This window comes from Hippocampus guttulatus, chromosome 6, assembly GCF_054856545.1.
Source record: "Hippocampus guttulatus isolate MCC_2025c chromosome 6, RoL_Hgut_1.0, whole genome shotgun sequence".
In the NCBI taxonomy this organism is placed as follows: domain Eukaryota; kingdom Metazoa; phylum Chordata; class Actinopteri; order Syngnathiformes; family Syngnathidae; genus Hippocampus; species Hippocampus guttulatus.
In genome coordinates, this window is record NC_141266.1 from 13,729,225 (window position 1) to 13,751,260 (window position 22,036).

A 22,036-nucleotide genomic window follows, 5' to 3' on the forward strand; every position below is an offset into this window, starting at 1 on the left:
CTATTTGCCGAAAAGGCAGGAAACTCCTCGCGGTAGTTTCCACGGCATCAATTTATTGACGATGAGCGGTACCGAAATTACCCAGCGCCCAGTAAATCGGCTGTGTAAATCCCCTTGTTCCCGCCCCTCCCACCCGAGGAGGTGAGAGCAAACCTTGGCCCGAGTTTGAGTGATGAAGCAGCGGATTCTTGTAAGGAAGTGGGCTGCAGCCTGCAGCTTTGGGGAGTGTGTCATTCTTAATGGCACACAGCACAGGGGCATAACAAGGATGCACTTCATCCAGTTCACTTCTCTCTCCCTATTGGTATGTATATTGCAGACATTGCTTATTTTACCCCTTAATCCTTTCAAATTAATTTGCCTTTTTTTCTTGCTGTAATGAAGCAAGCCAAACGTGCATTCTCTCCTTTATAAAGCTGACTTTTTCACGGTAAAATGATAGTTTGTTACTGCGGAACATTTCCTTTGTGCCTATAATTCTGGGCTATAAATTCTATGAATCATTATCAGCAGCTTCACTGTGAATGTCAGAGGTCAGACAGGACCACTTTATCTCTTGTTAAAAGTTCTTTATTTATTCATTTATCCATATCTCAGTCGTGTAGGTTATCTTTTGGTGCTCTTTTGTTTGACCGTCTGTAAGCAGGATTACAGGATACATTTTTGGGAGCTGATGTTTATTGAATTGCAGTTGGGTATGGCCCAAGGACCATTTGTGTGTCAATCTTTCACCATTTAGCTCAAGCCATTGTGAAAGCATTGTTTTCCATTTTGTGTCAAGCCTCCCCCCATGAAACTCAAAATTATTGTGTTATTGTTTCCTGTCAAATCTAGCATTCACAAAGTGATGGGTTCACAAAAGGTACAATGGAACCCGATAAGTCAGTCCTCTAAAGGACCTTACACAACCTCTGAAAAAAAGAATGAAAGAGTGAACTACAGTAATGTTAAAAATGATGGGGTCGGGCCAAAACATCTTATGTCACAATTTGGGCCAGCATCAGTGAATTTACCAAGCCCCAATCACATTTGGCACCGGGTGATGGGGCCAACATTAATGTTAGATCCTGTGCACGGATGAGCATTTCGTTGGGAAAGGCTGGAGTCTTCTTATTTTGTTGTCTATTTACGTGTGGTGTCCGCTCTTACTGCGTGTTAATGCTTTGATTCTGATTAGTGCTGTCGTGAGGTACACTAATAAATGTTGTGGGCTGATGTTTTGCATGATGCCATGAAGGATTGATTATTTGACATCAAAGTCTTCATAAACATTTGGCTCCCTCATGGCTCTCATTCTAGATCCCAAATGTTTTGGATTAGTACAACATGGTAGGTTAACTACTTTAACATAACAATTTCATTGATGGATGATTAAAACTTGAATCCCTGTGATACAGTTTTTTTTGTTTTTTTTTCAAAATAGTGCATTGGAGCTTTTTCTCCACCTAATAGAGGAGTGAACCTGACAGTCAGCATCTCGTAGTTTTGGATAGTAAGTTTAAAAATAAAATACTAGGATTTATGTGCACCTATTGTTTGATGTGTTCAGGCACCTTGGTGTCCGTTCAAATGACTTACATCTTCACGCACACGCAGACAATACAGGATGTATGTGTATCCTTCTAGTGGCTCAACAAATTACATGAGTAGTGGTTCATTATTAGGCTCCTTTATGAAGTATGGTTATAATATAATTGAACGAAAACTGCAATGGCGTGTACACTATGGGTCAAAGGTTTTCTTGCATCATAGTTTTTAATCCATTTGCCTTAATATTTCGAGTGACCTTACCTGTTTTTTTGTTTTTTTAACCTGTGGCACTTCATCACTTACGATATTCATTGGTCTAAAACTGCTTGACTTTAAATGAAATAAAAATAAATGAATACATACAAATGGTTGACTTGTAGTGGACGTCACAACCATAAATTATATATATATTATTGTAACCATTAAAAAACCATAAAAAATATATATATAGATAAGATAAACTTTATTTGTCCCACACTGGGGAGCGGGGGGAAGAAAAAAAACTAAGTGTTTCATTGCACAAAATAAATGTTTCAGAAAAGAACTGTACACAGTTCAATATAAGTGCAATATAAAATATAGCATTAGTAATATATATATATACATACATACATACATACTGTATATGTAATATATATTTTTAAATCATCCACCCATTTTACTGATCAAGGTCCTGACCCCTAGTCTGGGCAACCAAAAGGAATCAAAACTACAAATGCACTGACTGGTACAACACATTTTCTTTTTCCAGCACTGCTCTCTCGTTTAATGATTTGTCGATTGAGCTTCTCTGATCTTTGAATCTACATTATGTCCTGAAGGCAGCTGGTATTTCTTATTCGCAAGCAAAGCAATGGTTCATGTGTGTTGTAAATATGGCCTTGTATTAAAAAGTAAATTAATTCACAGTTCAATTGTACAAGAATAGATTACCCAATTTGAAAATGCCGCATGCATCAGGAAGCATTTTGATACAGGGGCAAAGCTTTGATAAATACTCCCTAGATTGGATCCACTTATTATTTCAGGCAAAGCAACTCAGAAAAGCAATTTGGAGGCAGTTTTTATTTGTAGCTTCTTAGGTTGTTTCCTTTTGGAGAGCTCCTGCAGCTATTCCAGGGGCTAGAACAGCCCTCATTACACACCCTCTCCAATCGACATCGGTTGTGTGATTAAGTTCTTTATTTTCCAGTATGGGCATCCTAATAGTTTGTGATACTGTTCTAATTTTGCACATAATCTGGGCTGCTCCGCACTTATTCGAGTGCAGGGCCACGAAGGAGATAAATGGAATTCAGCAGTTGACGGCTGCCACGGCAGACCCAAAGTAGAATTAAGAATAGAGTTCAAAAACAGTACGACTATTTGTCTCTCGTTTTCTGTCCGTCTTCACTTCAATTCACCAACTCATCAGTCAAAAGTAATTCAAATTTAATTTCTGTGAAATGCGTTTTATCCGCCTGTGCTCATGAGCAACAACCTCTAACTGCCGCCTGTATGATGGATGTAATGTGCATAACGTTGGTTCTTTCCACATGGTCATTAACAGCGGAGGAAACCAAACACAATGGGTATAGCTAACAATGACCAGTGGCCACAAAGGTCAGTGAGACAGCTCCTTCTGTATTACTTGCATGAATGAGCAGTGGTTCCTGATCCCATGTAAATCTCAATGACTTGGTCTCACCAGAAAGGCTTAGCCTGGGACTTCCACTGGATGAGAGGTCGTTCCCATGTTTTCCTCTTTTAAAAATACCAGCCGGTGTATTGTGTTGGATACAGCTGGGGCTTTGGTTGGCAGCACGCACAACAGCTGTGTTTTACATCTTTGTGGTGTGCAGAGTTACTGTTACTTTTGGCCTTTTTGTCATGAGGAATTTGCTTCCACTGCATGTGTGTCAGTTGACTCGTAAATATTTGCTCTTCTGATAGATAATGTATTTGTCTTCTCCAAATTGCATTAAAAAAACACACCCTCTCATTCTTTTTTGTTACGAAATCATTGAAATGTTGCTCATAAGACACGAAGGACGGGACAATGTCAAATAGCCTTTTGCTGGTAGCTGACTGTGACGGAATTCTTGATTTTTGCTGAGCAGTGTGGGAAATAAGGCTCTCCTTTTCTGCGTCTCGCACGCACCTCAAGTTGCAATGTAGCCTTGCGTGCACAACCTCAGACCAGTATAAACAACACAAGTCGGACTTTTTAATTTTCCACTGACTGCTTACGTGGTATAGACTCTCAGTTTGCCAAACAAGACCAATAATAGGCATGGGTGAAGCCTTCCATCATAGAACCAAAAACGCAAGTTTTTTTTTTTCTTTTCCACACATCAACGGCTCAATATGATAGCAGATATTTTTAACTTGGTTCCTCTTGCTCTCTCCCCGGCAGCATTTGAAGATGATGCGATTGCTGCTCCTCTGTCTGCTGCTGTCATCTGCCACTGGTGAGTTCTCATCTTTATGCCGCAAGCAGCTGATAAACATCTGATCAGCCTCCGTGTGCCGGCATGCCTTCCTCATCTACCTACATGTAGTACTGCACGTGGTGTTTACACAGGCTGAAACAATGCAAGAATAACATTAAAGCCTATTTTGCACAAAGGAATCAGTCTCAAGGAAGTCACACTTAATGTAAGCTCAAATCCATGTGCAGTGAATATAAAAAGTCCACACACCTATATTATAAGGAAACCATGGTTCAAGTTTTTTTAACCATAATTACAAACATTATATATTGTGGAAATTCAACACTGCTCATCACCAAAAAAAACCCCCACCATACCTAGGGTGAAGCATGGTTGTGGTGCAATCATGCTTTGGGGCTTTTTTTCTTCTTCGTCTGGAATTGGGACCTTTTATAAAAGGTGGAGGGAATTATGAACAGTTCCAAAAACCAGCCAGTTTTAGCACAAAATCCTCGGACTCCTGCTCGAAAGCAGTTGTGCAACCATTTTTATTTAACTTAATTCTTACTTCTACTCCCTAAAAGATTGAAAATGGTTCATTAATTCTACAGGTTATAGATCACATTATGGAAAAAAATGGAAATGATTTATCTTTAATTAATGTTTTCTCCGGGTACTCCGGTTTCCTCCCACATTCCAAAAACATGGATGGCAGGTTAAACTGGGCACTTCAAATTATCCCTAGGTGTGAGTGTGAGCGCGATTGGTTGTTCGTCGATGTGGGATAGGCTCCAACACACTTGCAACCCTTGTGAGGATAAGCGGATTTGAAAATGGATGGATGGATTGTTTCCTTTTTTCCCCTCCCATATCGCAAAAACATGGCATCCGAAGAGGGACGTGTAAACCTTTTATATCCACTAAACCGTATACCTGTTTGCATGTCACTGAATTATTATTCATGAGCCAACCCATGATTTAAAAACCTTGTGTGGTGAATTAATGCCTTCTACTCCACAGTTTTTTCTGATGAGATTGAAGGATCAACGTTTGATGGTATGTAATGCATTGCCTTGCACAATATTTACTGGGAAAACAATACATGGGGGGAAAAAAAGCTGTCAGGATGCTCTCAGGGACTGCGATGGTACACTGAACGCTCTTAAATGGTACAGTGGACCCCCACACACTTACCTGTTCGGCACCAACGGATTTGCACGATCACAGATATTTTTTTTCATTTTTCAATATTTTTAATTTTAAAAAATGGTTTCCCCTTTTCCCCCAGTTTTTCATTCAAATTCATATTGAATATAAATATATATATGTGTGTGTGTATATACTGTATGTGTGTATATGTGTAAGTGTACAGTATATGTGTGTTTTTTTCTGAATTTGTGGGTTTTAAATGAAATGTGTAAAAGCAGCATTGTACGAGTGTCATTGTTGCCAGTTCTTGTATCTATCAGGTTGTGAGGGTGTATTGATAGCCGCAATGTACACGACAGTCATGACTTTCTAAATTGAGAACATTTTGATAAATGGCTAACTGTGATCCAATTTCTCCATCTATTTTCTGCTGCGTATGCTATTCAGGATCAGCTGGAGTCTATCCTAGTTTTCTGGGCGAAAGGCAGACTCTACCCTGATTCTGTAGCCAGGCAATCACACGTGTGCTGCCCATATAGACTCTCACATCGCACCCCTCCTGTCACTGAACAGGAATCGATCCCACGCTGGCCGCATAAAAGTCAACCTCGTGTAAAACAATACCATGTGACTTGCTGTTGTGATGTAAGTGTCACATCTGAATCTATTTTCTCCTCTTATCTACAGGCCAGGATGACGAGGATTCCTTTGAGGAAAACGGTGAGTTGATTTTCAGTTCCCAAGAGTAAATAGTGGAAGTAGGACTTTGCGTCGTATGCGTCACTAATGCAAACAGTGTAATGGCAAACGTCCAAGGGAGAGTACAGGAAGGTTTGTGTCCGCATCAGTTATTGTCATCAAGCTTTGGGTACAGGTTGTTCTGGACCTATGGGATGTGTGAACAGATTCAGCCCCTGCCACTCCCACCCCCACCTCATCATCCATTAAATCCTGAATAGAATCAATTAGCTCCGTATAGGGGCCTTGACAATTGTGCCAAAAGGCCAATGAACATTTCGACATCCCAGCCATCCTGCCCTCAGGTCAGCTAATCAACAGTGGCATTCTCATCCCCTCAGCACAGCTCTCTGTGCCACTCCTCATTTTGTCTGTGATAGACATATGATGGAATTACAAATCTGTTCAAAGCCGCCTACATGGAAATAGACACGATTTCCATGGTTACACTACCACTATCATGTTCCCATATTCTTATTTCTCCCCACTTCATTTCGGAAATAACTCCAACATGTCTCTTTCTTGTTGGCGTGTTATATACTTTGTCAAAAAGGTGAGAACATTTGTCTTAGGCTTTTTTTTTTTTTTTGGATAGCATGATCAAATGGACATGAATGTGGTGCTCGAGAGGTATTGTGTTGGTCATGAATCTAACATAAGTTTAGTTTGTCTCACCATAAATCATAGCCTGCCTCACCTCTATCGACTACTCAAAATACAAATAACATAATGACTGTCCCATCTAAAATAAAGCCTCCATTTCAGACAAGAAATTCATCTTCTAAATAAATATTTTCTGCTGTTTATAGGTTGTCTGTTTTCGCAAAGACACATTTTTAGCCATTGTGAAGGCCCTCTGATCAGAAAAAATTGCATTCATGTCTCAGACTTAAAAGCCTTATTCATTCTTTCAGCCCGCTATACACTGTTATTTGGTCTGGGTTTATGGATCTCTTTGACAACTGTAAAAACATTTTCCATGTGCTCATTTAGCGTGTTTCTCATAAACTCCCTGTTGCAGCCCATGGCGATATAAACATCTTTCTTTGATGAATTGCTTTCATCACCAATAAAAGGTCTTCACCAAAAGCTAGGCTGTCCTCTCGATGTGCTGCTGAGCTGGCATGAAGTCATTTCTTTTCTTTCAGAGATGACAGAGGTCCAGGACAGAAATGATTCAGGCACATTTGTTGATAAAACCAAGGGAGAAGAGGTCACAACAGGTGAGTAAACAATCAGCGCTTGAAACCGAGTGCTTATAATTGACAAAATGTAAGGATTGCATAGAATCTCAGCTATCACCACTTGCTTATCGTCAAACACGAATTGATATTTCTTCTTTTAGATCAACTCACTCTGATTGTCATCATTGGCGCTGTGAGTGTGTTGGCGCTTTTAGTTGCAGTAATAGTTGGTAAGTTTGTGTTCAAATCTCAATGAGTGAAATGTGAAGTTGTGGCTGTTTCAGGTCCACTGATGACAAATGCACTGCCAGGAACCCCTTAAAACGCTTGGCTGCAATCTTGTGTGCCATTTAAAACTGTGACCAGCTCAACAAATAGGCTTCTGCAGCTCTGACATTTTCCATTTCTCTCTTGCAGCTGTAATAGTTGTAAGACGCCGCATGCACAAACAGCAGCAAGGGTAAGGTCATAAGCTTCATTTTATTGCTCTTTTTTAGCTGTGAAAGAATTCTGTTATGGAGAGGAGGTGCAAACTATATTAGTGTTGCATGGAGAACTCCATGCCCCATTTTTACTCTAAGTCCAACTGCACGTGCCAGAACCAGTCTGGTGGCTAACAGTTTCCCTGCTGCCTTTCCCAAATTGCTCCATGTTATCTAACCCAGCAGCATCAAAACCTGAGAAAAACACTTAGGGGGCAAAATGGAACCAGGTTCCGCCCTTCCGAGCCTGTTTGGACTCGCTAAACAATTACCAGCGCAGCCTGAGGTTGTCACGCGTCACCATTTCAACACTCCCCAACTGTTAGCTTCTCCATCTTAGCCATCAAACAATAGCCTTAAGACAATGGGCACTACTGTGCTGGTATGACCTAATTGAACAAGCCCTAACCTGCTCTTCAGCTAACCTCATGATAGATGACCTTCAGGGTACAGCATCCATGGTCCTCTGACAAAAGTGCGGCTGCAGCATTCAAGTAGCATAACGGCCATCAACACAGGACTATAACCGAGACATATTGTGACTGACCTTTTAATTGCTTGTATACATGTTTATGGATCTCTTGCATACCAGCCCAGCAAGTGTGAAAGAACAAAACCACGTACATTTTTTTGTGAGCAGACTATGTGTCTTTAAGCAAGATCTTTATATGATGGTCCCGCTGTTATGTTACAGTCACATGCACAGATCCCTTCAAAAGCTGGGCTCAAAGTATCTGGGAATTAAGCCAAAGAAGTAGCCAACCACTACGCAGTGCAATACTCACAGTTAAGGGATGGGAGGATGTATCCTGAGAAAAACAGAACAATTATGTTTGTGCCAAAAAATAGTTGTGGTAGCTTTGGTAGAATCTTTATTGACCTTGAAGGAAAATCAAGGGGTCCCAATTTCGTGACATGCAATATCACGAGACATGCAAGCCTCTTCTTGCATTTTCATTGTTCTACATCCACACCTTTTGATACCTTGCATCTATGCACACTTTGAATCCTTGAATAAGCATTACCTCTATCTATGTCTTTATCATCTTTATTTTATCTTTTGTTATTTTCAGAATCTTGGGACTCGAGTATTGGATTTCGTGCCACAACGAGAAAATAAATTTGTTGGAAAGTAAAAGAAACATATACTTAATACTCTAACAGAAATTTTAAAAAACAATAAACAAAAATGAATAGTGGTTGCTCCTGCGCCTTTTACCTTCTTGGGGCAGTATTATGCAGTGCATGGGCACGCTAAAAAATGACATCAGAAGAAAGTTGCGATCAATAGAGCTTCGTTTTCACAGATTTGGGAAGGATTTTGGCCTTTTGTGCAGTGTTATCTTATCTGTGTGTACGTGTTTCTCCAGCGATTGCGTCTGGGGTTCGTTCTAGAATATATCTCACAAAGTTAATGCTCATGTCTCCGTTAGCATGTCAATGGGATATTACTTATTATTCGTGCTGGTGGTGACTTAAAATTGAAGCATGTTTTGTATTTAAATATACAATGAGTGTAATTCTTTTTGTTGTGTGTTTAGTTTCACACTAAACTCCAACAAGGTGTTTTAAACAGCTTAAAACATGCTCAGAGACTCATACGCAGAATCATACGCAAACAGCAAGGTGCAGTCAGAGTACTTTGACAATATCAGGAACTTGTAAACACACTGTGGCGTTCTGTATGTTAGTCGTTTTTTGTTTTTTAAAAATTATTTTTTACATTTTGATTTAATTGTCCAGCCTGAAATAACAAATCAGCTTTAAATGACCTTTAATTATATGGTTTTATTCTTGATTTGTGATCATTCATCTATGTGAAGACACTGATCATGCCTCACAATAATGACAGTATCGACAGTGATTTAACAAGGTAGGAAAAAATACATACACCTTCAATTTTCATGCCGTGCCACCTTCCTTACTGACTTTATTGAATGTGGTGCTGTGGTATCACTCTGCAGAGCAGGGGGTTTCTTTTGTTTCGGAGGGGTATAAATACTTGCTCCACAGTTTGGGTCAATGTGTGGTTCCAAAGTTCAAACTTGATGCCAGCGATCTTGGAGCATTTGTTGAGCCGACAATCAAGTCAAGCTTGAAGGGTTGAATTCCTCTGCAGGATTACTGGCTGCCCCCTGGGCCTGCAATGTGTTTTTGTGCGTGCGTGTGTTAGCCGTGTTTGCTGCTGACTGATCTCACTGCTGAAAAGACGCTTAATCACACAGCAACCTCTGGCTTGTTGGATCAACAAACCCACCTGGGGTGATCTGTGTTTTGAGGCACTGCAGCCTCTGTGCACCTGTCAGAACTGTGCTGCTTGAGACAGCCATGCATTTCCTGAGTTCCGACACTCGGATGTTCCTCCTACTGCTAAACGTAGAAGTTGCCGAAAATATCGAGAGGATGACATGTTTGTTTTTGCTCCACCTCACCTCATCTGTCTCTTCACCCCCCCCCCCCCCCCCACCCCCCCCTTGTCTCACTAGGATTTACTCTGTACCTACCGAGCAGGACCAGAAAGGGGCAGTCTAGTTCCTGGAAAAGAACCGAATCTGGAGCACACACACACGCATGCAAGAGCGACTCAGCAGGCAATATCATCTCATTACAAGGATTATGCTTCTTTTATAGCTCTGTGTATTGCTCCTACTAAGTCTATCAATCCATAAGTAATGCTGTTATATACTTTTTGTGTGTTCCTGCTGTTTCTACCCAACAAATAACTAATTTAAGGACGTTTGGAACATATTCAAACCTTCTAATTAATTGGATTCTATTTTGGGAATCTAAATCAAAAGGCAATAAATAGTTTTAATGCTTTTTTAAAATGATTTTTTTTTTTGCACTGCCCATGGTGTTTTATTAGCAGAAATAATCTGCACAGCCAAAGAATATTTAATTTGGTACACATGGAGTAAACCTATCCATGTGAAATTGACTGAGACTAATTGTGCTAATCCAAACTAAACCAGCCAAAAGTCCACACTTGCCTCTCTTGGTCGCTTGTCCGACAATTTTTGTTACTGGCCCAGTAAGACTGACAACATGCTGTGGAATAGAAGATCAAATGTACACAACCATCCCCTTATTCTCTTAAACCCCCCAATGGAAATTGTCAGGACAAACACCGGCTCTCAAAGCAAAAAAATTAATTGACTGCTGTGAATGAGGATGTTTCCGTTTCTCTTTTTGTTTTGGAAAATTCTCTCTTCTGGTGCAGCTTGTAAATAGCCGTGTGACTGCCGAGGAGGCAGGTTAATGGCTCACAGTCGTTCGAGGAAAGGCCGGGTGTGAAAATCTCATGAATCAAATAAAGCCTAATGGACGATTGGGGAACAAAGCAACAATCCCTCCATTCCATCCACACAGAGCGTGATGTTTCCCTGCTGTCGTTTTCGCAGAAATCAATTATTCCCTGCGAAGCAAAGCTTTCATTTCAACAATACGGAGCGTAGGTTATTTGGGTGGGGGAGGGGGTGACTTTTTGTAGATTGAATTGGACGGGGGGCGCGGCTCTTCAGTTTTCGCTCGCCGTGGAGTGAGAAGCTCTCTGAGAAAGGCAACACGGAATTAAACTGTGCCTTTGGAAACAAATAGGATACCATTGTGCTTTCCCATTACACCTTGCCGCACTTTGTCGCCGTGTCAGCATTTCAAAAGGGACAATAGAGTTATTGATATTCAAAACATTTCATTTGCTTCAACATACAAATACTCCCCTTTGAACGCTTTTCTTTAGAAAAGGCAAGTCTTGCCTTGTGGAGAACAGGCAAGACATCATTTGGCCAAACTCCCATCATTCCACATGAATCACTTTTATTTTAACTGCCATTACATAAGCTCGGTCCAATATTAGAGCCTTGAATGTCTTTCATGTCCAAAATTACAGAGCATAATATTTGCATTATGGCCTTAGTCCATGTAACGCCCTTCTTGTTGAATGCATTTGGTTGGTGTGAAATATTTACTAATATGGTTGTAAAAGTCGAGGGTAATTGTCCATATTTATATATACTTGTGTATGTGTCACTCTGTATGAACATTTCCATGTTTTTTTTCCCAACAAGTAACTTAAGTACACAATCCTACAAACAACATTTAATAAAGGAGTTAAAAACATTCTATCATTTGCTCATTTAGAACGTGCTGTCCAGCAGTAAACAGAATTGATTGTGTTATTAAATCTGTTTTTGGGAATGTACTCGTGTTGTTTTTCTCTCGCACCCGTTCGCATCGTATTTGTTGTCATAGCAATGTCGAGGTAATGTGCCAGTCACTCAGGATGGTTCTCTGAGCTATATTCATTAGCGTCGAACCACGAAGAGATTCAAAGGCCCTTTACAAACCAGCGTGAAGATGTCAGGTTTAAAATATTCCAGGTTTAATTGCAGATGAAATTGAAATGCTTTGTACAAAATTGCCAGTCAGACTCTCATATATGAAGATGGGTAAATGGAAATAATTTGTTTTTTTTTTACTGTAGGTTGACAAAGACATTTTCAACAAATTCAATTCATTGTCTGGAAAAAAAGAAACCTTCTACCTAATTCAACTAATAACAAGACAGGATGAAGTTCATAACGCTATATCTCCTTTTCTTTGCTCCAAACTATATGACCTGGAAAACACAAAACAGCATGATTATCTTAGCAAACCATTTACTACACATCTGAAAGCATGCCATTTTTTTGGTAGTAGTAGTAAAGACTCTTATGATTTGGATCATTTAATCACTGCAAACGTCTTCGTCAGCATTCTGTTGTACCCAAGTGATTGATTGTGCGTCGGATGTTCTCCACTGGTGTAATAGGAATTGCTCAGCCCTCAGCCCCGGCTATGATAAAAGCAGCTAGCCTTCACGCATAATGGAACTGCATTTTACTTAAAAAAAAACAAACAAACAAATAAAAACACCTTTCTTAAACCACTGCGCAAATGTTTTTTCAGTGTACGCTTTTGACCGTATATCAATAAAAATGAATACATTTCTTACTTTGTTGACCTCTTGCGACACCTGGGAAGCCGACAGACCTTACCACCTACACAAGTAAATGAGGAAAAAAAGTTTAAATTAATAATGACAATTTCAATTGATCACAGATGAATATATTCTTACAGCCGAAAACCATGATGCCGATCAGGAAAAGAAGTCCAGCGATGGACAGTCCAGTCACTTGCAGGGACCAATAATCTAAAAATAACAAATGCATATGACAAAGTCATACTCAACATATGGCAAAACACCAAGTTCGGATTTGTGTTGGAAGATTGTTTCTCTAACAATGTTTCTTGCCAATTCATATATTCCACATCCATTCTCTATCGCACTTGTCTTCATTATGCTCAAGGTATTCCATGTTCTGTCTAAGTAATGTTTTGTGCAAATTATTTGCTGCCATCTGGCTCGTACCTGTGTTAATTTTTGTGCACCTTGGAGTCTCAGTGAGTTGGGTGGAGCGATTACTAATCAGCTCTCGGCCTTTAGCGCTATATGCACACTAGCTCGTTCCCCTTTTTTCCTTTTTTTGGAGCCGATAGCAGTCTTGCATTTGGTCTCGCACAAGTAATAAAGTTGTACTGCACACTGGGAGTGACACTCTTCGTTTTTCATCTTTACTCCTGTAAGTTTTGGCATCTTCCTCGTGACCCGCTTCCCATCTCAGGAAGCCATTTTGCCTTGCACCACTGGTATTTTGTGTTTTCCAGTTTTTTTCCCTTTGTGGGCGAGGGGGGTATTTACTGATTTTATTTGTAACTTTTTTTTAACATAAAAACACTAATAGGTGTGTGTGTGTGTGCGTGTGTGACAAACTAACAACAGGTGAGGTGGTGGCTATCCCAGGTGACCCTGGACTGCTCGCCAGCCAAATGGAATTAACTCAGTTTACATTAATTAGAATGGGAATTTTTGTTTTTAAATTGAGGTTGCACAGTATTTGCTTTTGTGTTCCACTCTCACCCCTTGTTAAGTCTGGTCTTTCTATCAGAACGTGTCTAGCAAAAAGTCAAAGAAAAGCAAAACGCACATAGGGCTTTTTTTCATAGTTGTGCTGCATAGTCAGGGATCCATCCATCCATCCTATTAAAATATTTTCTTGCTAATGATAATAATTACTTAAATTAATATTGATTTCCACAACAATTCCGTGATTGTCCCATGCTGTTGTCATGTTTACGAATGAGAGACGATGACATCCAGCACAGGCGGCCCGGTGGTCCAGTGGTTAGCGCGTTGACCTCATAGTGCAGCGGTACCGGGTTCAATTCCACCTCCGGCCTCACTGTGTGGAGTTGTGCATGTTCTCCCCGGGCCTGCATGGGTTTTCTCCGGGTACTCCAGTTTCCCAAAACATGCTGATTGAACACTCTAAATTGTCTCTAGGTGTGAGTGTGAGCGTGGATGGTTGTTCGTCTGTGTGTGCGGGCTGGCAGCCGGTTCAGGGTGCCCCCCCGCCTACTCCCCCGAAGACAGCTGGGGTAGGCTCCAGCAGCCCCCCCCCCCCGGCCCCCCCTACTTAGACCACATTCACACCCATGGTCCATTACAATCTCCACTGAACCAAATATGCATGTTTTTGGAAAGTGGGAGGAAGCCTACACAAGCACGGGGAGAACAAGTAAACTCCACAGAGTAGAGCAGGATGAAAAAATCTTACCATATGTGAAAGCTTGATCCCAAGTTGGATCTACAGTAAAAGTGGAGAAATAAGTTAGAAGGCGGCAAACAGGAAACACATTCTGGAGAGCCAACTGGAGGCGACACATCTCGTAGCCCTGCTGACACATTTGATGACGGTGTATCACCGACATCTTATCTCCTCTCGCAAAAGATACAATCGAGCATGAATCTGCCGGCAAGACAGGAACTGAGGTGCTCTGTTCCTCCAGTCTGCCGTGAGTTTTGTTTAGAAGGCTGGGAATAGTGACATTGTCAGCCTGCCAGAGATAACAATAAAAATGTAGACGCCCAGGGCATTTAATGTGCCGATGGAGTAGGAAAATGTTTGGTTACCCCAGGCAAGCTCTTGATAGGTCTCGTTTTTGGTGGTTGTGTTCGGGGTGGCTGGGGAGGAGGATATTGCTGCTGCTGTCATCGGGGAGAGGGGAGGGGGGGGGGCAACAAAAAACAATACATTATACTATACATATTTTCTTCGTGGTTCATGTTTCAGAATACATTTGATAAGTTTGGCTATGTTTGCCATTTGAAACACCCGTTTATAAAAAGTTCATGTTCGTAGTCAAATCTCAATGCGGTTAAAATGTCAATTCTAAATGCATTTTTTCTTTATGAGTATACTAATACATGAGCTCATGCAATACTTGTCAGTAGAATGGTTTAATACTTCATCATACTAAATATACCCACTTTGGTGAGCCCTGCATTAGACTAACTACATTAAAAGCTACCGAAACTGCAGGTTTGTTGAATGAAACACAAAATGCAAAAAGATCAAGGTCATTTTAAAAAATGTTCACAATTCCAAAAATGGAGTTGCAATTATGGAAAAGTGGTAAATTTACAAGCAACAGGTCCTAATTTTAAAACTATACTTAGAAGGGGAACAAAAAGGAATGAAATATATTTTAATGATATTAAATTTGTGATATTTGCACCATGCAATGACAATAAAGGCTTTCGATCTAAGAACTTATTAGCAGACCTAAATGGCTGACACACACTCACTCACTCTAGTTCCATTATTGTTCCCTTGAACAGAATGACCACATGGTTCATTTTACACCCTTGCCCTTGCCCCCACTACTATGATCTACTATATTTATGACAAACTCAATAACTTCACCAGCTGGGTGCTCCAAACACATCAGCAACCTCCAGGGTGGAGACTATTACCTGGCGTAGAAGTCAGCTCACTGAGGCGCTCTGTTGTCCCCTCACTGGAAACTACAGCAACACAAAGCTTCACGATAAGTCACATCCGGTTAAATAATAATCGATAGCTAGATGGATGGATGGGTGGATGGATGGAGAGATGTTTATTGCTTTTGGACTTTAAATCTAATATGTCTAATATCACATCCAAATACCGTACCTGTCGGGGTGCTGGTTTCTGTTTTGGTGGTGCTGATGTTGATGGAACTGATGATGATGATGCTCTGGTTAACATTGATCACTAAAGGGTCAGCAATACTCGTGGGCTCCTGTCCCTTTCCTGTTACACCAAGGTAATTTATTTATTTATTTATTTTTTTACAATAAATCACAATGCCATTAACAGAGAAAATGATAGGAGCCGGAGCTAAAAATGAACAGACCAGATGTTGGAGTGAAAGGTTCAGCTGTGATGGCCTTTGACACTGCGTAGAGAAGACATATAATAGTAATAATGGTGTTTGATAACAAGCCGCAGTTGTAGTGGAGTGGAGTGGAAGAACAAAGCACAGAGCTGTGACCGCCTCACACAATGTCTGTTGTCCCGGCACCCACGTGACAACGAGTCTAGCCATGCCGAGCGGAGAGGCCTCACAGTATGTCAAAGTAATGGTCTTGTGAGTGCGGTGTAGTTACAGTACACAGACTTGGCTCTCATGAAAGCTCCAGTGACCACAGTGCCCCATTGTTGTTGTTTACCCACTCAGACTCTCAGCACCTTTCAATTGCCATCAAACCTCTTTCAAATATTTCTAATTTCTTGCACTTAAGCTGCATTTTCAACAACTTTGCATGATCTGCGGCTATTTTAATTGTTTCAGTCAGCCACATCCCCGAAATGCTCACTGGCCAATCACAGCTCAGCAAAGACCAGGCAAGAGCAAAAAGTGAACTGTATAATACTTGGGTCAACTCCATCCTAGTAACATTTACAATGCAGAAAATTGTGTCACTTACCATTTAACAATGCAGACAGCATAAACACCAGAGAAGCCAAGTAAATCTAAAATAAAACAAAACATTTGGAAGTGGTGTGAAACAACAGCGACAAATTTCGTAGAAAACTGTTAAGCACCATATTAAGGTATCACAATGTGATGATTTAAGATTGCAAGCTACTATTTGTACAATTAGCCCACCAACACAAGAAAAAAAATCTCAACAAAACAAGGTGTCACTTTGTATTTAAAAATGGCAGTCTATTATACATTGGTACATTTTGACCCGTGATCTATAACGCTTGTACTCATTAGGGCAGCGGCGTCAAACGATTTTTGTCGCGGGCCACTTTGGCGTTACATCTTCCCTCGGAGGGCCGTTACGACAGTGAGACCGAATAAATGTTAAATCATCACATCGTATTATTACTTGTACACACACACAAAAAATTATGGTTTGCTTGTTTTGAAATCACTCAACTATTTGTTTGTTGTTTGTTAAATTATTGATCAAGTGAGTGTAATCAGCGTAACAAGATTATTGCAAAATGTCAACGTTTTTTTCATTACACATGACAATTTGACATTTCGGTCCAAATTTTAGCAAGGATCATGGAAGTTGACATTCATGATTTATATTATGTTGTCATTGATGGTTGCTATGGTTACACTGTACAAAAAAACAATACAAATCATAGATGACTCACATGGTATCGTGTATATGTACAGAGCGGGGTAAAATAGGGCTTGGACTGTTAAAGTGGGTGCACTTACTCCATGGAGGCTTATTTGACAACACAGACAGGAAGTCTGCATTGCGAGCTATGCCACGTTTGGCACCTCTACTTCCTCTTTGAAGCAACATCCCCCACACTTCTGTCACTAAGTAGCACGCAGCTGCTCTTTGCGTTAAATATCATTGTTTTAAAAGATGCGCACATCATAGCAAACCCTTTCATTTATTTCTGGAAGAAAAAATAAAGTACTGTGGAGGCTGCAAATTATGTTCACAATACTCCCACACTATTCTGAGACAAACTTTGTATCGATCAAACTTCAGAATGCGTTTCAATTGTAGACCTGTCACCAATTAAAATGTGGAATTGGACAACGTGTCAACATTTTTGTTTGTAAGTTAGCGGAAATCCTTTACTTGCTGACTTACACACAGTATGGATTCCTCCCTCGTAAATGAGCCAAAGCCACTAGAGCAGGTCTTGGTCTTTTATTCCAGCAGGTGTGTAGACCAAGGAGGAGGCAAAAAACAGGGCTAGCTGGAGGTTTTATTCCTCAGTGTCGCTTTATATCAGCATTTCTCCCCCAAGAGAAAATGAATCTTTGACCTAACCTGGTGGCAGCTCGTCCTCCAGGCTTGGAAGAGTGTGACAGGTGAGCATCGAGGCTGCCATGAGCAGTGACAGCTCACATTAGCAGGTCATGCCAATCTTCATCTCACTGCATAGCATATGTCAACGCTGAGGCCTGTTCCCCTCAGGGCCCAAAAGGCTTCTACCCCCTCATGACCCGCCTGTTTGTCACATCTCCATCTGCCTGCTCATGTCTCTCGGTCTGTCATCCGCTATCAATTGCCCTTCACCAAAACAGGCCTTTCAAATCATCCAGCGGAGGCTATCGTGCCTACCTTTGTGTCCATTGTGTGAGGCAGCCCGCGCCAAAGCTTCATCCTCTTCATCCTCATAAACCACGAGGCTTTTTCTTCCTCATTCAGAGAGGCTGATGAGGTAACGGCCAAGCAGCCACACCCACGTGTTCACTGTCACGACTTCCTCATCCAGGCATGTCAACTCTGTCTCATTCGATCACTCCCCCCAACGACACATCCACTTCCACTCGCTCACTCTTCATCACTCCAGCGGTCACAACAACATAGATCATTGTTTTCACGTGTGCATGAATGTGCAAGAATTTCAGTAAACAACTATTGTTCAATTTACCGAACAACAGTACAGTCCCATTTGGCAGGAAATATGAGGTAGACATGTTATTTGGTATAATGGACCACATAAAGTGATGCGGCATGATGGAACTGGCCTCACGCCTTATGTTTGACACCTGTGGATTACGGTAATTAACCATTGCTATGTATTAAATACAGTCGAAATTTATAGGAAAGAAAGACATCTGCTGAAACTGCTGGGGCATTACTTTAACTGCACCTAATGGAACTTCCTCACTGACGCTGAAAACTATTTGTGATTATTATTATAAATGCTATACAGTACTGTAATCAAATGTCATTATACTTCATTTGCATAACACTGTGTGGATATTTACATATTAACAGCGCCTTTCTTTTGAATCAAACCCTCCCCCCATTAATGTTCCGCAATCATGCAGTTCCTGTATGTCTGAGTGTGCACGTTTATGTGTGTGTGTGTGTGTGTGCGTGTGTGTGTGTGCGTGCGTGTATGTTAGACAGGATTTACACAAAGCCTACGATTCATCCACATGTGCAGAGGAGTTTCTGTCCTTCTGTTTGTAACTAAGCTCGTTCTTTCGCATAAATTAACAATTCATACTGAGCATATGTCAGGTCAATAATGTGGATTTATCACTTTATCTAATAATACCCAAACTTTGCGTCAGACTTTGTTTCTGCCGTATGCTTGACCTCCTCCTTCTGCTGAGAATAACGATATCAGTTTAATCATTGATGTTGACTGCTTCACTTTAGTCAACGCCCACATTATACAGTCACAAAGCTAAAGTCATTATTTTTACCGATGATATAAGCCATTTGCAATAACTCTTTGTTTCACTCTGGAGTGTTTCTCCACATTTATTTGTGAAAATGTAAAAGAAATACTTAGAGTATATATACCACCAAACTGACTTTAAACGACGCGTTTCTTTAGGTACATTCATTCAATGCAATGAGAACGAGAACAACTAAAACAGATCAAGTCTGGATTTGGAAACACATCTCAACCTCATGGCTTCAGGCAGAATATGGATATGAATGTACTGTTATTGCATTAACTATGCAAAGCACATCTTGTTAGTTTACTGACTTCCTTTTAGGGTCGTGAGGTTTCCAAAGTGGTTTGACATTAGATTTTCATATATTCATCATTATTATCCTGATCACCTTCATTGTGGGAAGTTCATGGAGAGTCATGTTGGGTCTCACTAATATGCTTTTGTCTCATTGCCCCTGACACGAGTGCATGGAGATTCCTGGCATAGGGTGCAACATATCTTTGTATTCCACAAATGAGGCCTCTTTTATTAGAGTTAGACTCAGTAATGATGTATGGATACCGCAAGTTGTTGGATTCATCTGTGAGCCACTTTTAAAAGCATTCAAATCTGCTGATTGCTGTCATGTGGGTGTGGGAGTGAACTGGTCAGTGTCCTGTTCAAGATTTGCTGACGTTCTTTCTATGTTGGTCATCTGTTTGCCTTTCGGAAAGCCTGAGCCACCATCACTGCATCAATCCGGATCGTGCACCTGGGTTTGTCCTGGCCTTACATTTGTCTCCCTGCATTCGAGGACAAAGCTGTAATATTAAGCTAAAAAAAGAAACATTTCACAAAAATGAAGTCCAGATATAGGGAGAAAAATCATGTACAAGAAAATAAGCTTAATTTTAATTTTGAATACCACAAGTCAACACAATTTTTAATGAGAGATGGGTTTAGTGACTCTAAACGTAATGTTACCGCTGATTTAAAAAAAAAGTTGTTCTTTTTCTCCTAGCACATCAGGTTTTAGAGATGTTTGTGTTTTTGTTTTGTAGTTTGAACTATAAAAGCTTGTGCAACACAGAATGAACCATGTGTTGGAATTTATTGCTATGACGCTTCAGAAAAAAAAGACCATTAATTTATGATGATGATGATGATGATTATAATGTAAGATAAGATAAGATCAGAAAACCTTTGTTCGTCCCGCAATGGAGAAATTCCCAATTTACAGCGGCAAAGTTACCAAAGGAAGAAAGTAGAAGAACACAAAGTATAGGAGCTGCTGTAAAGGCTGATGATGATTATTGTTATTATTAAAATCTGATGGGCTAGAGAAAAAAAAACAGGCAGATTCAGAATTAGCATAAAAAAATGTGGAAAAGTTGACTTTCATGTCTGTTTAAAAAAATTGTTGACCAGTGTATTTTGTGCATAAATGTCTACCTACATTAAGATAAACACTGCTGAGTATGGTGTATGTCAAGTTCGACTCAAGTATAAATTTGACAAAGAATTAAATATTCAAAACTTGGTCAGATCAGCCGACTACACACATTAAAATCACCTCTTTTCCTGACTACATTCCATCATCAAATGTTTTTTTTAATATGTATATAGTGAGGATAAGCGGTTTGGAAAATGGATGGATGATATATTCCATAATTATCGACAGAGTATGGCAGGTCTCGAAAGAGGCAGCACCTGCTGCATACAGATTGCTGTCTTTACATTTCTGTGGAATGCTTTTCTTTACCTCAACTTTACTTCTCACATTCATTCCTTTTCCTCGTAACCTTTGCATGTTGTTTGTGTCTGTAAATACTGCCTCACTGACTTTCTGAATCTTTTCATTTCTTCTTCCATCCATCCATCCATCTATTTTCCGATCCGTTTATCCTCACAAGGATCGCGGGGCGTGCTGGAGCCTCTCCCAGCCGTCTTCGGGCAGTACACCCGGAAATGGTTGCCAGACAAAATTGCGATAATACATACTGTATGTAAAATATGTGACACACCATGACATTTTCAGTCTGTGTTTATTTTGTTGAAATAGGTTGTCCCTCAGGCAACAGTGTGAACTGCAGTGCTAAGCACGTCTGCCCTAAAATTCCATGGTTTGATGTTCGACTCGCCTCCTGTGTGGTTTGCATGTGACCCACTGTACTTGAGTCTTTTTCTTCTGTGGGTTTTCCTCCCCCATTTCAAAAGGATGCACATTAGGTTAATTGAAGATGCTAAATCACAGGTGTCAAACTCAAGGCCCGGGGCCAAATTCGGTCCTCCACATCATTTTATGTGGCCTCCGAAGGAAAATTATGTTGCGCATGTCTACTTCATTCTAGTTATCCATCAATAATAAGAGACGATCACATGGGTTCACAGCCATAATGGCCCTTCAAGGAAAACATTATTCCAATGTATCCAATGACAAAAATTAGGTTGAGACCCCTGCACTGCATTATCTACAGGCATTAATGGGAATGATTATTTGTCTATATTTGCCCTGGCGACCAGTCCAGCTGTCTTTCCGTGTTATGTCCCCACGCTTTGTAAATGTGTATGGAGTGTATTGATGTGCTGTGCTGTAAAATATTGATCCAGGTTTCCAACCAGCACACAGCGGCACTTTGGTGGCGCAGTGAGAGATCATCAGGTGTGCCGCAGGAAATGATATCCTCACTAGGGTTGTAGGTGAGCTGGAAGAAACTGGATATGGATGAGAGGCAGGTTTTCCCCTGAACTGGAGCCGATAGCGTGGCACATACTGTAACTACAGATAAACAACCATTCACATTCACTTCTATTGACAAGTCTTCAACCTAGCATGTTTTTTTAAAGCTAGATAACACTTTGTCGACAGTACAGAGTGTACAACTAACCTTCGTATTTTCTGCTGTAGCTGACACAAAGTCAACAAAGACACCGTGTTTCCAGCTTGAAAACGCAAATGTTTCATCATGGTATGTGCAAGTCAGATGTCATCGCGCTGAAAACGTGACTT

The 22,036-nt window shown here is 40.5% G+C and overlaps 2 protein-coding genes across 5 annotated transcripts; one reads left to right on the forward strand and one right to left on the reverse strand.

Annotated features, from left to right (window-relative positions):
• Positions 1-157: 157 nt before the first annotated feature.
• Positions 158-11,695, forward strand: LOC147203606 (uncharacterized). The gene is made up of 8 exons (XM_086112829.1): positions 158-304; positions 3,926-3,980; positions 4,962-4,997; positions 5,778-5,810; positions 6,977-7,051; positions 7,174-7,242; positions 7,430-7,472; positions 9,981-11,695. The coding sequence occupies exons 1-8, from the start codon at positions 173-175 to the stop codon at positions 10,024-10,026; spliced, it is 489 nt and encodes a 162-aa protein (XP_085968955.1). The 5' UTR covers positions 158-172; the 3' UTR covers positions 10,027-11,695.
• Positions 11,696-11,853: 158 nt separating this feature from the next.
• Positions 11,854-18,105, reverse strand: fxyd5 (FXYD domain containing ion transport regulator 5). Of its 4 annotated transcripts, none has more exons than XM_086112826.1 (10): positions 17,969-18,105; positions 16,346-16,391; positions 15,772-15,813; positions 15,549-15,668; positions 15,350-15,400; positions 14,507-14,578; positions 14,151-14,180; positions 12,611-12,685; positions 12,488-12,533; positions 11,854-12,112 (listed from the first exon to the last, which is right to left on the reverse strand). In XM_086112826.1, exons 1-10 carry the CDS (start codon positions 18,023-18,025, stop codon positions 12,070-12,072), a joined length of 582 nt encoding a protein of 193 aa, XP_085968952.1. In that variant the 5' UTR covers positions 18,026-18,105; the 3' UTR covers positions 11,854-12,069. The 4 variants fall into 4 exon arrangements, with proteins under 4 accessions (XP_085968952.1, XP_085968951.1, XP_085968954.1 ...); XM_086112825.1 differs by having other exon boundaries at positions 14,507-14,581; XM_086112828.1 differs by lacking the exon at positions 17,969-18,105 and adding an exon at positions 17,492-17,946 and having other exon boundaries at positions 14,507-14,581.
• Positions 18,106-22,036: the final 3,931 nt, after the last annotated feature.

Bases quoted from the DNA above. Each gene is read 5' to 3' on its own strand.
- fxyd5 (XM_086112825.1), bottom strand. From the start codon at position 18,025: ATGAGGATGAAGAGGATGAAGCTTTGGCGCGGGCTGCCTCACACAATG. The intron at 14,582-15,349 runs GTAATAGTCTCC...CCCCGATGACAG, and splicing joins TGAGCTGACTTCTACGCCAG to CAGCAGCAATATCCTCCTCC. The intron at 12,686-14,150 runs GTAAGATTTTTT...TGTTATTTTTAG, and splicing joins GGATCAAGCTTTCACATATG to ATTATTGGTCCCTGCAAGTG.
- LOC147203606 (XM_086112829.1), top strand. From the start codon at position 173: ATGAAGCAGCGGATTCTTGTAAGGAAGTGGGCTGCAGCCTGCAGCTTT. The intron at 3,981-4,961 runs GTGAGTTCTCAT...TCTACTCCACAG, and splicing joins GCTGCTGTCATCTGCCACTG to TTTTTTCTGATGAGATTGAA. The intron at 7,473-9,980 runs GTAAGGTCATAA...TTGTCTCACTAG, and splicing joins ATGCACAAACAGCAGCAAGG to GATTTACTCTGTACCTACCG.